Genomic DNA, 17,875 nt, shown 5'->3' with positions numbered 1-17,875 from the left:
TGCCTTCTTCTTCCTGTCATCTCCCTCCAGCTCAAGCTGAGGCTTCACTTTGCTGGGGTTATTTGGCTCCATTATCCACTCCAGGAGTTATCCACTCCACGACTCATTCTTAACCCCTCTGGAGCCAGCCAGGTGCTCTCTCTGGGTCTCTGGTTGAGTCTAGTCTCCAGGAAACAGGGTAAATCCATCACCCCTCATAGGGGGAGGGCTGCTGATAGGTAACTAATATTAGTACAATGTGCGGGCAGCAGGGTCCCCGTTCTTTCCGAGATCTTGCTGTAAGGTAGCATGATTTCTCAGCGGCTAAAGCCATTGGAAATATGTATTTTCCGAAGGCTTTAGGTGACCCCTGTGTTTTGGTCATTCCACCCCCACTGGGGTCTAACCCACAGTTTGAGAACTGCTGCCTTCTTCTAAGGTGTTATTTCTAAGGTCTCATTTATCATCCCAAAAGTAGGGATTAAAATGAAATCCTACTCATTTTCAGAAAGTAAATATGTATTGCCTGAGGTTTGGGGGAGAGGGATAAGGAGAAAACACTGAAATTATAATAATAACTATCTATATTTTATTTTGTGACCATTAGAGAGTATTTCCAGTGTTATTTTGTTTGATGTACTTAAAAACCTTATTGAGTAGAGAAAACAAATATGATTATTTCCATTTTCCAGATAGTGAATCAGAAACTTGGGGAGGAGGATGAAGTGTGTGTGAAATTATAGTGAGAATATGGTAAAGTTAAGTTCTGACTTTAGGTCTTTTCTCTAGAGTCATTATTAAGGTTTTTAATTCAAGATTTAAAAAGAAATAAGATTAAGGAGGGTTTTTTTTTATTAAACAAGAATCATTACATTTGTACTCCAATACTTCAGTACTGGAAGTGACATATAATTCACACACATGCACACATTCACCTATGCACACATGTATATGTATATAAAAATGGAAACCACACTATAAAAATGAATTGCGGGACAATGGTTTGACTTGACCAAATACACTCAGGAAATTTGTACTAGAGGAAGAAACATTATAAAGGCATTCAGGAACTGCTTTTCAAGATGACTTGGAGGACCATATTCTAAAAGAATAGAAAAGATTAAAGATGGCACTATTACCAGAACAAGACTTCAGCAACTGCCATTTGACATGTTTACTTTTTCTTCTCTGTATTTTTTTATTAATTGTCTATGGATATAGGGAGGGCATTGCTGAAAAAAAGTTATGAAAAAAGAATAAACAGGTTTTCTCAAATATTTTCTATACCACATTTTCACATCCAAATATTTTGCTGAGAGATATAGAAAATATGCTATCCTTTTATGATTTTTCTTAATTGATTCATTTGTTCATTAGTTCCAGAACACACAGATACATGTATACACACACAACTTCATAGAATAAAAAAAAGCTTTAAAGTCTCCCCCCTTCCACAGAGCAAATTCCAGCCACATGAATAGCCAATACAATAATCCTGAGAAGATGGAACCACAGAAATAATTACGTTCCACAATTATTTGATTATTATTATCAAGGAAGGCATAAAAGAGGCATGTATTCATGAAAGAAAAAATGTTCACCATGATAATAAAGGCTATTTTGGAAGAAAATCCAAATGGGAAAATTCCCATCCTCCCCTCCAGTTGTTCATGATTGTAAATGCTAGTATACTTATTGATGAGTTCTTTCAAACCTCTTCAAGAAAATTCATTGCTGTGCAAAAAGGATCACCCCAAGAGACCACACAGGAAGAGACAAACAAACAAAAAAATTAGCAGAAGAATTAATACTGCCAAGATTATGACATATTGTTGGATGGCAGCCAAGGCAATTGGTCCAACACTGTAGTTGGACAATGAATTTGGTTCGGAAATGAGTAAGATGAGAATGTACTAGAATATATTTTGAGAATTTTGTAGAAGTTTCAGTGATTCTCATGATCCTTCCCTCCAAAAAGTCCCTCTTCTCTTGGTGATGTTCTGTGGAGGTAAATCATGAGACATGGCAAAACAGAAAGGATTAAAATTGCAGGGAGTAGAAAAGACAATGGCAAGTGCTAGTAGGCTTCAGACTATTACTAATGGTGACTTTTGAGGAAGAAATGATGATAAAAGCTTTCATCCATATAGAAATGGAAAAGAAGGTGGATCAGTCATTCACTGAAGGCAAAAGTTTACATATGTATATTGTCCATATATCCCTTGCAAAATAACAAGATATTAGAGAAGAGTTTTTACATGTTTGATGGACCATCTGTGAAGTGTTTATGCTAAGGACCACCCAAAATAAAGAGGCATATGTGGGTCATGGTAATCACTGGGAGAAGGAATACGCATGATGGTGAGATCACAGGACTACAGAAATATTGATGGATTTTTCAAGTCACGTGTACCATCTCCCCACTCCTGAGCTCAAGGTGAGGCTGAGGAGAAAGGGACTTGCAATGGGCCACCTCCCAGTTTGACAGTTGAGTGCTAATGGAATGAGGGGAAATGGAATATGAAAGGAAAATGAAGTCAAAGTAGAAGTTGGGCATGTCATTTCCAAATAAACGTTTCATGCAAAAGAATCAAGTCTTTTCACGGCTGAAAATGGAGTCTTTAAATAAGATAAAATAAAAGCATTGGCTTAGTTTGTTCCAGGTTCTGTAATGAAATACAGTTTTCCTAATATCCTGTGACCTGAATTTCTCCCTGCTTTATGGATGCTATTCCTTGATGTACAAACCTGTATTTTCTCCAGTCAGCATTCCATGATGGCTGTCAAAATACAGGCCATGTATTATGCATATAGCATTACCGATTTAAGGTGTTTACTTGTCAAGTTGAAGAAATTCAAAAATGTCATATTCACTGAATCCGCATGGCTGTCACTGGTAGTTTTTCATGCCTTTGAATGAAACTTTTGATGAAAACAGTTTAGGTTTTCCCTTCACTTTTCCGGAGGAGGAAAACAGAGAGCATTTTAAATCCGTGTTCTGGATTATACAGTTGGCTGAAAACGTGTGTTTTCCTGGAGCCTAGAAAGATGGACACTAAAGCTCTCACTCGTTTCCTCAATAGAGATGCCACACTGCCTTTCAGAAAGAGAATGCTCAAAAGACATTCAGGCAAATAGTAAAAGTGGGGTACATTCAAGAAAAGAAAGTTAAGCAAACCCAAGGACTTTCTTCTCCTCCCCTGTGGAAGTGTGAAAGAAAGTTGTGCCTAGAAGAAAGAAAAAGTAAGATCTTTCCGTTTTTGTGGTGTAGAGCATAGAATGCTGAACTTGAATCTAGAAATCCTGATTTCGAAATACACTTATTAGCTGTGTGAATGTGGGCATGAAACTTCATAAATCTTAAAGTGCAAATTAAATATTAGCTATTTTATTAGTGTTTTTGTTTTACCTATATTATTTCTATAATGTGTATATATATATGATAATATTATTGTTATCCTGATTGTTTATTTCAGGCCATGTGTTTTTACTATAAAAACAAAATGCAATACAGCAACCCTAGAAATTCTTTCCTCTAGCCTCAGTTTCTTCATTTGAAACATGAAGAGACTGGACTCAGTCTCTCTGATCTGTTCTAGTCCTGGGACACTATTATTTCCATAAAGCTCCAGAAATCTAAAAGGCCAACCTCCTCTTTATCTCATTATGTCACCTTGGAAAGACAATTTGGCTTTCCAAGCAGGGAGCTGATGATTAAAACAACCTTCTGGGTTTATTTGAAGTTGATTTATCTGGGGGCAGCTTATTCTTGCTGTTTAGTTTTTTGTCCCGGGCATCTGGGAAAATAGCAAGTGACCTCTCATTTCAAAGCATCTAGTTTACCAGTTATTTTATGCAGCAATCTGATTTGGAGATAGGTGGTGATGGGAGGTGGGGGGGGTGGGGATACACAAAGTTGATGCAAACCCTGCCATCATACCTGCCCTCTCTGTGAATGGGAGCAAATCAGCAATTGCTGAATTAAGCTAACAGTAACATTTACCATATGCTGCCCTCAGTAAAATTAATTTCAGCTGAATGAAAATTGTTCCAGCCTTGCTTAGTACTTACTCTAAGAAATTATCAATGTCACATGAAATGGTCATTTAGCCTGAAGGTTTTCTGACTTTTCTTATATACATACATTTCACAAAGCTCTAACTTATTTTGATACATACATATATACACAGTACTAATGACTGAGACCTATATTTCCAACTACCAAGAAATTTAAAAAACGGAACTCAACTGACTGCTTTCCAGATTGGTTATGCCCACAAATCCACCAGCAAGGCTAGTATGTAAGTTTAAGAGTTCACTATAGTTTTGGGTATCAAAATTGATCATCAGTCCCTATTTAGTACCCTCTAGGACAGTCAACATGATTAATAAAAATGGAAAAAGAAAGAAAGAAAATAGAGTAAGGAAGAGTATGGGGGAAGAAGGGAAGGGAAAAAGGAGAACACTAAGAATAAATAAAAAAGAAAATAAATTAGGAGGAAGGAATGAAGAATAGATAGGAGGAAGAGGAAAAGGAAAATGAGAGGAAAGGAAGATAAGGAGCAAATAAGGAATGGAGGGAGTAGAGGAAGAGAAGAAATGGAAAGAAAAAAGGTACTAGGGGAAGAATATAAAAGGAACAATTAGCCTCAAGTTTGTTCTTGGAATGTAAATAGAGGGCCAATGTCAAAAATAAATTTATGGGGGGGCAGCTGGGTAGCTTAGTGGATTGAGAGCCAGGCCTAGAGACAGGAGGTCCTAGGTTCAAATCTGGCCTCAGACACTTCCCAGGTGTGCAACCCTGGGCAAGTCACTTAGCCCCCATTGCCTAGTCCTTACCACTCTTCTGCCTTGGAACCAATACACAGTCTTGATTCCAAGATGGAAGGTAAGGGTTCAAAAAAAATAAATTTATGGTTGATGATCTATCTTGCTGACTCAACAATATCTCATGAATGTTATTCTTTCAGTTGACATTCTGATGTCCAAGAATCATCTTGGATGACAGAATCAGAATCCAAAAACATCTCAAAAGGATCAAATAGTAGACTAAATATTAGATAATGTTCATTTTAAAAATTAATAATGTATGTCTTAGGCTTCAGAAATAGAAAGGAAGTCTAGGGAACAAAGACAATGTACTTTAGCCTGGTCTTGAGTACTGATGTAATATTTTAAGAAGCATTTTTGACAAACTGAAGAATGTTCAAAGAAATCCAACTAGAATGATGAGAAGATTTGAAATTGCATTAAATGTGCATTGGTCAAAATAACTAAGGATACTAGCCTGGAGATGAGTTGACTTGGAGGAAATATAGCCAAGTTTAAATATATAAATGATTTTCATGTTGAAGAGGGATTGTAATTTGCATGATCCCAAAGATAAACCAGGATAAGTAGATGGAAATTATAAGACAATTTTCTGCTACATATTGGATGAAGAAAGGTTCCCTATCTATTAGAACTGTTCAAAATGGGAACAGACTACTTCATGAGGTAATGAGCTTTACATCACTGGAAGTCCCTAAGCAGAGCCTAGATGGCCAGTTCTTAGAATATTATAGAAGAGATCCATGACATCCTAACTCCAGAATTCTTTTAGATTATATATTTCACATGCCTTGTCATTGTTGTTTAGTCATTTCACTTGTGTCCAACTCTTCACAATGCCATTTCAGGGTTTTCTTGGTAAAGGTACTGGACTGGTTTGCCATTTCCTTCTCCAGCTCATTTTCCAGGGGAGGAAGTTAAGTGACTTGCCTAGGGTCACACAACAAGTGAGTATCTGAGGCCAGATTTGAACTCATAAAGATGTGTCTTCTTGATTCCAAGTTCTGTGCTCTATTCACTGGGCCACCTTGTCTTTCACAAGCTTAGGAAAATGTTTGTTTTATTACATTTTAATCAACACTATGAGCTTTTTGTTAGCATTTCCAGGCAATTACACTGATGGACTTGACTTAGGGTAATCAATTGGTTTGATAGTTTTCCATGAAGCCATTTCAGAAGTCATTTGTATCTGGAATTGTTTCAGAAGTCAGTTAAAATTTGTTTGTCTTCATCCTATAAAAATTGTTCCTGAGGATACCCTGGATGTACTTTCTTTTTATCACTCACATTTATAGCTACCTGTAATAATCCATTACATACCTTTGCTTAGGTTTTCACTGGGCTCTAAATTCAAACTAATGCTCCCCTATTACCCATCTTCCAGGGTTCACACCACCAGGAATGGACAGATTATCTCCAGACAACAGTCCAGTCCACTTGCATCAGCCATCACATTCCCTCACATCTGGGGTCAGCCTCCCCATGATCACTGAGCTAGGTAAGGAGGTGAATTTACAACCCATTTTCTTCCTTTGCCAAGGGGGTTAGAAGGAGATCTGCCCACTTCCATGCCTTCTCTCTTTGGGGGGAAGCAGCCCAGGGTGAGTATCAACAGTTAGTGTGAATACACAAGAAAGCTGTTTTGACCAATGGGGACTGGGTGAAGTGGTGGAAGGCTGAGAAAACGTTGATTTTCAAAAAGGATTTGATTCCTGCTTCCTTCCTTTGGGGATCAGCTCCTGAAAGTGCAGCTGGAGAGGATTTTTAGCAATGAAATCTCCCCCATTTTCTAGCCTCAGTCATGAGGGAGTGTCTCTTCTGGGTGTCATAGCAATGAAGTAATGAGGTGAAGTCTCCCACCCTTATATGAAATTGAAGATAATCCAGCCATTGAAACTGGGTGGGTTGGAGAATCGGACTCATTCCTAATGAAAATCGACTCCAATTTAATCCCTCCACACAAACAAAGGCTAAATTTCATGCCACTGTTGCCTGCTGGACTCTAGCATTTTAAGGGAAAAGACCTTGGACTACTGATTGTGGCATCATTTAAATGAACTACTACTGAGTTCTGGGTGGCCAAAGGCAAACGAGCAAAACCATTAAGGCGCTCCCCTACCCTGTCCCCCATTGCAAATACAACAGGGGCTCCTTTGTCCTATGTACTTTATCTCTCTGACTCCCTCACTTTTTTTCTGTCTCTATATTTTCTTTTTCCCCTCTCCTCCCCCACCCTAAATTGCTATACCCTATTAGCGAAGCCTGGCAAACTTCTGCCTTTGGTTTCAATCAATCAGGAAAAAAACAGTGGGACGCACATTCTCATGATAACCGAACTGGGTAAGAAGTACCGTTTGCCTTCACGTCGGTGTCTTTTGTTCTATCCTTGGTGCTCCAGCCCTCATCAGCTTGTTCTTTCTTTCTCTGGCTGTAACAGAGAGGCTACCCTCATGGCGCTGCTTTGAATGTGTTTTATTTGCGGCTCTGGTTGGAATCAACTGTCTTGCTCTGGCCTTTCTTAATGATTTTCCTTTTTTTTTCTTCCCCACTCAGCATCCGTAAACCTTTGATCACACCCGGCTGACCTGGCAGCTGTTTCCATAGCATCTTCACACCAATTCATTTTCTTTGGCCTGGGCCTTTTTTTTTTCTTCCCTAGCACATCTCCCTGCCCTCCCTTCTCCCTCCTCTACCCCCACCCTTTTCTCTTTTATTTTCTTCTTCCATCTCTCTGTCAACTTGACTGACATATCTTCACAGCTCTTGTAGGAAGTCAAAGAAGAAATATAAAAATTTCAAAATACAAAAACCTAAGATTGTGCCTTCCCTCCAGCTGTTTATTTTCCTTTATTCTGACTTGATTCGCCTCTTTTGCTAGGACTTGTCTCAGAAGTCCAGCTTTGGAGGCTATCAAGGCAGTCCAGCGTTGGGGATACTTCTTCTTCCTAAAGCAAAATTATGAGAGAGGTCCAAAAGTGTTCAATTAACCAGCCACCATGGTGGAGCCCGGCCCCCATGCTCTGACCCCCTCTGGTCCAGAGGCCTTTCTGGACAAGTCAGAATAGAGCCTCCTCAGGAAGATAAAGGTGTGAAGCCACAACTAAATTTGTCAGTTTCCTATATGAGTCACCGTGACTTGGTCAATGACACTATGGAGCCAGATGAGTAACAGTAGGTGTCAGAATGGGGGATTGGTCTTACAAGCCAGACAGATGGAGTCAGTAAAAGTGCTTGGGAAAGCACCTCCTCCAAATGGTAAATGAAACTCACAATCCATTTTCTTGGTCCCCAATATATTTCAGAACAAGAGAGCTTTTAACACAGTAATCTTGCTTGTAAGATGTCCAGAAGCCGAGGAATAAATTGTCAGCCATTCAGCACTGCATTATTGTAGATGTGACTATTTATCAGGACGAAGCTCTCTCAGGTCAAAAGTAAAGTATCTCTGTTCTGTGTCTGCAACTGCGGGATAGACGGCGTCCAATATTTACTGCATTTTCCTGAGAGCTTCAGGCTTTGACTTGTCTGTCACACCATTTCAGGGCTGTTAAGCCTCAAAAGGCCATGCAGTCCAAGCCCCTGTCTTAGGGGAAAGACTTCCAGGTGAGGAAAGGGGCTCTTCTAGCCACATCTCTAAATATCTCCTAATTCAAGATTAGTCTACCCCCCTCCACCTGTAACAACAGTGTTTCTCAGGCGTCATGATGAGTAATTAATCTTTCTATCTGCAACATCTCATGTGCTAGTGTTGAAGTCCATTTCTCCTTGTTTTAGCCCTAATGAAATCTGACATTTCTAGAAGGTGAACAGAAATCTTAACACTTTACAGTGTACTTTCATAGCCATTATCTCATTCGATTTTCATGGCAAGCCTTTGGGATAGGTAGCCCACATAGTCTTATCCCCATTCAACAGATGCCAAAACTGAGCTAGAGTGGTTTAAAGACCCACTGAAGGTTTCATATTTAATGAGTGAGAGACACAAGACTTGGACACAGGTGTCCTGACTCGATGCCAAGTGCCCATACCATCTCTGTCATCTTCAGAAGAAAGGGAGAGAAGATAGTTTCCATTTTTCTGTCATCATGCTTTATGTATTTGAAATTTATTAGTTCATCTCCCTTCAGCCTTCTATTCATAAAATTATGGCTCCCAAACCAATGAAATATTTATAAATTGCCCAGTATGTGCTAAGGATACTCTTTTAGCTTTTTTTTAATTCTGTTTTTCAAATCTTTAAAAGTCCTCAAATCTCTCCTCTGATAATTCCCCAATCTCAACTTTTTTCTATATCCCTTCAAATTGTTGAGCTGGGTATAGAGTTTTAATTAGAGTTTACCCAGTCCTTTGTGGCTTTTCTAAGACATCTATTTATGGCTTAAATATTCCAACATGCCATAAGAGAAGAGTCAGCCATAGACTATTCATCTCAATTAATGATTTCTCTCTATAAATTCAATGTTTCCTTCTCCTTGAGACCCAACAGTGACTTCCTGCCTATTTTCTAGGCAAATATGTAATAACCAATAATCATTCGGGGTAACCATTTTCAAAAGATGATATTCCTTTTATTAAATTTATTCATGTGAACTGTTATTATGAACAAAATTGAATTTTATTTGTCAAAATAGGTTATAAATTTTTTTTTTTAGCCAGAAGCATGTTTTCTCCTCAATGGAGCCATAACCAGAGCAAGGTGACTGGAACTTTTTCCTAGGATACAACATATTAAAACAGCTGAGTTTAGCATACAAATCATTAAAAGAGGACCTTGGCAAATGAAATGCTTACTTCCTCTAGTAGCCACACTTGAGGTGAGCTCCTCCCTCTTTTAGCATGCCTCATTTCCCCATCAGAGGTTTCAGAGTGGTCCTCAAGGTCTCTGTCTCCCCATCACTGGCCACTAGGATCTTTCCCTTAACCTCAACTGAATTTCAAGGTGATTTGAGAGTACATTTTCTCTCACTTGATTTGAGGGAAAAAATTGTTAGTTAAAGCTGCACCCATCCATTATTAGGTTATTTACTAATTTACAATGTGGTCCACTGTAATTAACAAGAACTGGCAATAGCCTATCACAACTCATGGGTCAAGTGGATTGAGGTGGAGAAAGGATAAAGTTCCACTAAAATGAGCTCTGGGACATTTTTGTGAAACTATAGATCTTAAATACCCAATGCAATGAATAAGAGGTCAGAATGCTAGACCAAATATAAAGTTGAAAAATTATGACAGAAATAACATTGAAACTACTAGATTAATGATGGGGACCAGGAAAAAGTAGTCAGAATGAAATTGGAAGGATCCAGGTATATTGTACTTCTCTGCATCTTACTCTAGAAAAACAAGATGGAATCTTTAAAAGTTAACTCTACGCTCTCGTCCTTCTCCCAATCTCTATTTTTTTCTTTCTTCTACCCCCAATAGAAAAGACTCAAGATAAATTTTTTATGGAAAAAGTTTTGGGTACAGTAGTGGAGGGATAAAAAAATCTCAAGAAGAAAGATGAGTGAGGTTCTGGTGAGGTTAGGAAGGAATCTAAAATCTTCATCAACTCACTTCTGAAAATTATTACACAATAATTTCTCAGGGAATCAGTTGTATTATACCTGCCCGAATTTTAATCACATACAATGTATATGCATATGCATGTATGTATAATACACAAAAATATACACAAAACTATATATATGTATACATATATATATATATATATAGTTTTTGTTGTTGAGTCATTTCAGGCATGTCTATCTGATTCTTCATGAACTCATCTGGGGTTTTCTTGGCAAAGATACTGGAGTAGTTTGCCTCTTTAGCTCATTTTATAGATGAGGAAACTGAGGCAAACAGGATAAATTGACTTGCCCAGGATCACACAGCTAGTAAGTGTCTGAGTCCAAATTTGAAATCAGGAAGATGAATCTTCTTGATTTCAAGCCCAGCACTCTATCCACCACACCACCTAGCTGTTTTATATGTGATATATATATATATATATATATATGATATATACACTCATGCATATGCATATAAAACATTCTAAAAATATTAATTTGCTAATTCCTGAAATCCAATTAGGAATTGAAATCAATTTGTCATTCAATTTTTACTAAGTTAAAGACATCTCTATGACGTGATCAATCAGTCTTTTACTCTCATGCCTAAAGAATCTTTACTGACCACATCTGTTCTATTGAAAGAGAATTACCTAAGAGAGTAAGTCATTTGGGACGAGAAAAGGAGACCTTGGGTTACGCCCATGTAGTCTAGGAATGTGGCGTATTTCCTCATTGATGAGCAATATAGCATTTGCTACTGATATTGCCCACCTTGATTTTTGCCCTAGAATTGATATCACTATCAGAAAGCTTTTAGCAAATTCTGAGTAAAATGCAAACTCCCGGAGGGCAGGAGCTTGCATTTTCCCCATTGTATCTCTAGTATGTAGCACAGTTCCTGGCACACAGTAGTTAATAGCTACTTGGTGATGAATGAACATCTGCTACATTGAGAGCATGGGGGCCGGTGTTAAGGCAGGGGTAAGCCACTGTGGCAACCAATGATATATCAAAATAATCTGCGTGAACAAAGAACTCGTCAATCACCACCATTTGGCTGTCCCAGCTCTTTGTATTGGATAGAGGTGAGAAATCCCAGTTTATTTCTCTGTATAGAAAGGCACTATCTGCCAGAGCAAAAAGTCAATCACTCCAAGAAAATGACTTCTAAGTTATCCCTATGAGTTTGCTTCTTGCCATTGATCCTAGAGTCATCCCAGAGGAAATTATCATCACTCTTCAATTCCCTATGATGCCAGCCAAGGGGCATACCTAAGAATAACTGATAAGCATCTAGCAATGAGCTACAACTTCCCTTTTTCCCTCATTCCCAACCTTGCTACTCCAGGATCCATACTTTCCCTTCCATTTTGATTTTATTTCTAGTGCCACCAAAAAGACTGCTTTTTGCCTCTAAGCCATTATAATACCAGGTTTTACTTATTTACTTAACTCACCAGGCTAGACACTGGTCACTAACTGATATTTTATGACTTTTCTAGTGAATGATACTAATGTTCAGTTTTTGGACCAAGACGATGATGATGACCCTGATACAGAACTGTATCTCACACAGCCATTTGCATGTGGGACAGCATTTGCTGTTAGTGTCCTGGACTCACTCATGAGTGCGGTAAGTGAGGAAATTCTGTTCCTTCTCCCCTGTTGTGTGAAGAACCCTAGCCTGATTTTTCTCAGAAATGTTAGCATAGAGAGATAAAAAGAGAGAGGCTCTGAGAAGGCAGAAGAAAATCCTAAACTCTATAAGGAGACTGAAGGATAAAATAATCATGGTTCAGTGAAAAGAGTACTGGATTGAGATTCAGGAACAGAATTCAAATGCTGAGAATCTCACTACTCATTTAGTTCAATCATTTAAACTCTCAGGCTCAAATTCTGCCTGTAAAAAGGGGAAGCTTGAGTTAGCAGTTCCTTCTTGTTTGAAATTCATGATTCTTTTAAATGAATCTTTTCTTTTAGCATGTCACAATACACTTCAGAATCAGAGTATTTGCTTTCTTACTTAAGGATGGAAGAACAAAGGTTTCAATCTGGTCAGACCATCGATAGCTTGAAAAGTCATATTTGCCTTTTTTATTAAACAAGGAAAGAATGTCAGAACAGATGCGTATTATTATGAATTTTTGGAATGAAAAAAAGGTTATTATACATTAAAACTTCATTTTGATCATTACTGATTCATAATTTGTTAGAAATGGAGCATGAGGAAAAATAAAATTTATCTTTGCAATGGCTATGATAAAAACACAAATTAATTGGTAAATAAGGAACTCCCTCCTTCATTTCATATATATACATTGGAAGATAAGGCCATGGAAGGATTTATTCAATGTTATAATAAAAAGGGGAGAGAAAAAGGAAGGAAGGAAGGAAGGAAAGGAAGGAAGGAAGGAAGGAAGGAAGGAAGGAAGGAAGGAAGGAAGGAAGGAAGGAAGGAAGGAAGGAAGGAAGGAAGGAAGGAAAAAGAAAGAAAGAAAGAAAGAAAGAAAGAAAGAAAGAAAGAAAGAAAGAAAGAAAGAAAGAAAGAAAGAAAGAAAGAAAGAAAGAGAGAAAAATGAAATGTTAAGAAAATTACTAGTATTAATTGCACATTGTGAGGGGAAATGTTTAACCTGCATAGGAGAATATGCCACTATATATTGTATTATAAAAATATACTAATTGTAATGAATTCTCATCAGTTCACCAAAACAGATCACAGAAGGTCCTCTGCAAAACAAAATTCTTTTAGACATGATCAAGTTCCTCAGTGTTTTAGAACAAAAATAAATCTATCTTTTAAAATAAAATTTACACAGTTTAAATTTTTTGTTCATTGTATTTAGCTTTTTCATAGGATAATAGATGATACTATTAAAGTTGAGAGGAACCTCAGAGGCCATTAAGTCCAACTCCCTCACTTTACAGATGAGAAATTTTGGTCTCAGATACATTAAGTGACTTGCGGAGGGTCATGTATCTAGTAAATGTTTGGTGCAAGATTTGATCTTGTGTTTTCCTGACATCAAGTTCAACAGTCAAGCCACTATGCCATTTCTCTGCATTAATTTTCCAGTGTGTGAAGTTTGTACCTTCATCAAAGGACTCAAAAACAAACACACATAACAAAACTCTTGTGAGGTAGTTGGATTGTTAATATCTCTTCTCCCAGGCTTCCTATAGGTCTATTCCTCTTGAAGACCTCCATTTCCTGCTCTGGTGGCTTGCAGGGACAATGGCAGAGAACTCACTGCCCTAGCTCATGCAGATCCAAAAAGGCCAGAATTAATGAGAGAGGCTGCAGAAACAGTTCAAGATAAGCTCTATTAAATAGGTCTAATATACTGCACCTCTAGTTTAAAAATGATTTCTGCAATTCATTCCTTTAGAAATCTCATTTTACCCCTGATCCTAATTAGAAACATTTCAAAAAACCATTTATGTTACAGGAAAATTAAAATGTTTATAGGCAAACCTCCTTTAGAGCTTTAAAGCACACCATTAAAATAAAAAGGCAAAATTATAAAAGGAGACATTGCCTTCATATAGGTATTCTCCTTTAGTATAGTGTTTTTTTTTTCAGATAATTCTGTCCCAAAGATAGATTGCAGATGTTCAGTAACATCCTCTTCAACTTTTCATACTGAGGTTCATGGGAATGTGTATAATGGTGTTGGTGCTCTTCATGCATGTTTTTTGTAATAATAATGATAAGGACATAAGGATTTGAGCTACATTCCCCTCTTCATCATCAGAGGGAATGAGGCTACAAAACGTCTTTGAAATTGGGCCATTTGACTGGCTATTTTCCGTTTCCAAACTTATATATATGGCCAGAGCCTTTGGGAGAGAATGAAAAAATGTGGTTTACAACTATCCTAGTATTAGTACTTGGTCAAGATGATAAACCTATGTAAAATGTATTTCATGATGGGGACAGGGACTGAACCTATGACTTAATTGGCATAGGGAATTCCTTCCCTTACTTAGAGGATAATAGAGGAAACTCCAGGGAAAACAGGAAATTCACTCTAATAATGCAGTTCAGCATCCTCTCTACCCCATGAGAGAGTTCTATGTAGAATGAGTTTTAAATTTTTTTAAGGTTCCCTTTAGCAACCTATTGATCCCTCCTCAGAATAAGGTTTTGAAATACGTAAGATGAAATGCATAGGATTACAAAGGAAATGAGTTATATTGCATTCAGTTATCAAAATATACAACAACGTGGAAGCCAGTCTAACTCGTAAAAGATCAGAGATCAGAGATTTAGAGCTGGAAGGGGCCTTAGAGGCCATCTAATCCCAAACCTTTATTTAACAAAGGAGGAATGTCAGATACAGGAAGGTTAACTGAATTGCCAAAGATTCTACAGCTGGTCGTCCGAAATAGGATTGTGAACTCTGGTCTTCCCAATTCCAAGTCCAGTGCTCTAACCTTTAGGGGATGCTTCCATTGCACATTTTCCTGTCCTCAATTGGCTTTTACAGATATGATATCGCTGAGAATTGTATTTCTTCCTTCTTCTGGGCTGGAAGAAAAGGCAACCAAAATCCTTCAAGAGACACTTTTTAGAAAAAGAGAGTGAATAAGTCTAATAGAAATAGGTCCAACTTGATTTGCCCACTGCTAGCTAATTTGTATATTGCTCATCAAAATGCTATTCAGGTATTATATTTGAGGCTAGTTCTTGTTTTTTGGAGCACAGAAGTGCCAAAATGAGGTTTTAGAACTGTGTTTGGTTCAACTGACAGCTAGATTTCCAGTGAAAAAAATACAAAGTAAAAACAACAGGAAAGAAAACACATAAGCTATAAATTGCTACATTCATTTTTTGGAATGTTGGTTGTTGGGTTTTTCCTTCTTGCTTTTCTTTATGATGAGATGGGAGTTTAGTCAAGAACTGAGGAGAGTTGTTGTAATTAAAAACAGCTAAGAAAGAAATGGAGGGAAATTATGCAACATGAATGAGAGCCTTCCACACAATGGGAACCTGAGAGAGAACACATTCCAGCCTAGGCAGTCGTTTACAAACAAGCCTGAAACACAATTCTATTTAAATGTCGATGATCTCCATTTTTTCTCACCCTCTTCTCCAAACTGCCATTTAATCAGGTGTCTAAACACTCACAGAATATTGTCCCTCATAATTCAACTCCTGCTGCTCACTGCCTCATTTGTGGAAGGAATAATCTTTCTATTCATCACAGCCATTCCCAGAGTAACAGATAGGGATGTTACAGATACCATGTCATGGTGCTGTGCGAATCAACAGCACAAATACCTCATGAGAGAGAGAATAATTATGTTTATGCCTAGATAGCTCTGAGTAGAGCATCACAATTTGGAAATACATTCTTCAAGCTGAAGTCAGGGTACTGTTCACGGGGCAGTTGTACAGAAGCTTCCAGTAATTTATCACTGGGGCTAGATAACGTGCTGACAATACTATCTCTCCTTCCCACTGAAGACTATAGCTGGTTTTCAGGTAATATTGACCCATGGCTTATCCATGCTTCTGGGCAAAGTGGCCAAAGGACCAGAGCTTGCCCTTGTAGTCTACCATACACTATTTCCAAATGTCATCTGTCAAGATCCTTTCTTAGATAAGCTCTAACTTTTATCATAACCAAGGTGAGGGCAAGAGGGAACCTTCCTTCATCCAGTTCTGGAAATGCCCTCGTAGGTGCCCAGATCTCATTTGTCACTGGCCATCTTGTGTTTATAAGTCTCACCAAATTCTTAACCTAAATAACTAGTCTGAGTTCCCTCTGTGTGATGATGGGGAAGAAAAAAAATAATGAACCAGCAATATTCTCTCATAAAATCTATGGCTTGATACCGTGTCTCTAGTTAATTACTGACATTTATATAGTGATTTGAAGTTTATGAAATACTATATAAACAAATATAAATATACATAAATATATATATATACACACATATCATGTCAAATGAACCTGAAGTCAACCATGCAAGGTAAAGTATAAAAGGTATCATTACTCTCATTTTATAAATGCAGACAGACTCAGAGAAATTTAGCCATTTACTTATGGTCATGTTCTATGTGGGATTTGAACTCAAACCATGTCCATTATATCTTGCTACCTCCCCATACCTAGCATGATGCCTAACAGTGGAGTAAAAAGAATGCAAGACCTAGAGTTAAGAGATCTGGGTGCAATATCCAAACCTCAGCTCTTTCAAGCTGTTACCTTCAACAAATCTCTCAGAGACTCAGTTTTCTGGCTGTAAGATGAGAACTTTTGACTAGATTATCTATTAGGTCCCTTTTCAGCTTTCAATCTCTGATTCTTTCATTCAATGAATAATTTTTTTTCTTTAAAATCCTTACCATCTCTCTTAGTATGAATCCCAAGACAGAAGAACGGCTAGGCAATCAGGGTTAAGTGACTTGTTCAGGGCCACACAGCTAGAAAATATCTCAGGACATATTTGAACCCAGGTACTCCCTTGCAACCTCTCCACTGTATCATCTAGTTGCCTCTTATATGACTATTTCTAAACCTCAGTTTCTTTTTCTGTGAAATAAGGATAGTTAGCATCATTGAATCTTCCTCACAAGGTTTTAGTACAGAGAGTAACCATTATGAATCTTGTACACTTGAAATTACATTGAGTAAGACAGTTATTATATATGTTATAATGTTTAAAATATAACAATGTATTAATAATGTAACTATCATCATCACATTGAATCAGCCCTTCTCCCATCAGATACTCCAACTCAGTGAAGTAATGGAAAGAGAGACATTTTCATTTACTAATATGTGCTTTTGTCTTAAGGATAAAAAAAAAGTATAACCTTTGAAGGGATCTTGAGAAATTGAGGCACAGAAGTCTCAGAGCAAATATATAGGAAGTCCCAAAAATCTTCTTGCAATTTAAAACTCTAATAGATTAAAAAAATCTCTACCCTCGATAGTTCATTCCTTATACATGCTGCTCCTTTCCTAGGCAGAGATCTGCAGCACTCTGGACATTAATAGCCCAGCCAGAATGAATAAGAATATACATTTTTCAGGGAAGAAACAAATTGCATTCATCACTATGCATATCACTAATGAGTTTGAGTTTATGGATATGCGCATGTGTGTATATGCATGTATACCTATATTTAAAGAAGTTCATTTTTATGCAGTCAGACTGGAACCCCTACCTTTTCTTAAAAAATAAACAAAAAATGGAGCAGCTGGGAGTTTCAGTGGATTGAGAGCCAAGCCTAGAGACAGGAGGTCCTAGATTCAAATCTGGCCTCAGACACTCCCCAGCTGTGTGACCCTGGGCAAGTCACTTAACCCCCATTGCCTAGCCCTTACCACTCTTCTGCCTTGGAGCCAATACACAGTATTGACTCCAAGACAGAAGGTAAGGGTTTAAAAAATAAAATAAAATAAACAAAAAGACGTAGATTGACCAAATCTCTAGAATATGGTCTATTGGAACCGGGGAAATTTCCCATAGTTATCTCATTCTCTAGATTGAGG

General features: G+C 37.7%; 1 protein-coding gene across 32 annotated transcripts in view; it reads left to right on the top strand.

Annotated features, from left to right (window-relative positions):
* KCNMA1 (potassium calcium-activated channel subfamily M alpha 1) overlaps positions 1 to 17,875 on the top strand; it is a 936,156-nt gene that overhangs the window by 884,035 nt on the left and 34,246 nt on the right. For 21 of the 32 annotated variants that reach the window (XM_056819947.1, XM_056819943.1, XM_056819916.1 and 18 more), the window contains 3 exons: positions 6,194 to 6,307; positions 7,066 to 7,149; positions 11,870 to 12,000. In XM_056819947.1, coding sequence (XP_056675925.1) covers positions 6,194 to 6,307; positions 7,066 to 7,149; positions 11,870 to 12,000 — 329 coding nt within the window. The remainder of the gene's footprint in view (positions 1 to 6,193; positions 6,308 to 7,065; positions 7,150 to 11,869; positions 12,001 to 17,875) is intronic. The other 11 variants (XM_056820052.1, XM_056820124.1, XM_056819969.1 and 8 more) reach the window with 1 other exon arrangement.

The sequence above is a fragment of the Monodelphis domestica genome, chromosome 1 (genome assembly GCF_027887165.1).
Source record: "Monodelphis domestica isolate mMonDom1 chromosome 1, mMonDom1.pri, whole genome shotgun sequence".
NCBI lineage: Eukaryota > Metazoa > Chordata > Mammalia > Didelphimorphia > Didelphidae > Monodelphis > Monodelphis domestica.
This window is presented reverse-complemented; position numbering and strand designations above follow the sequence as displayed.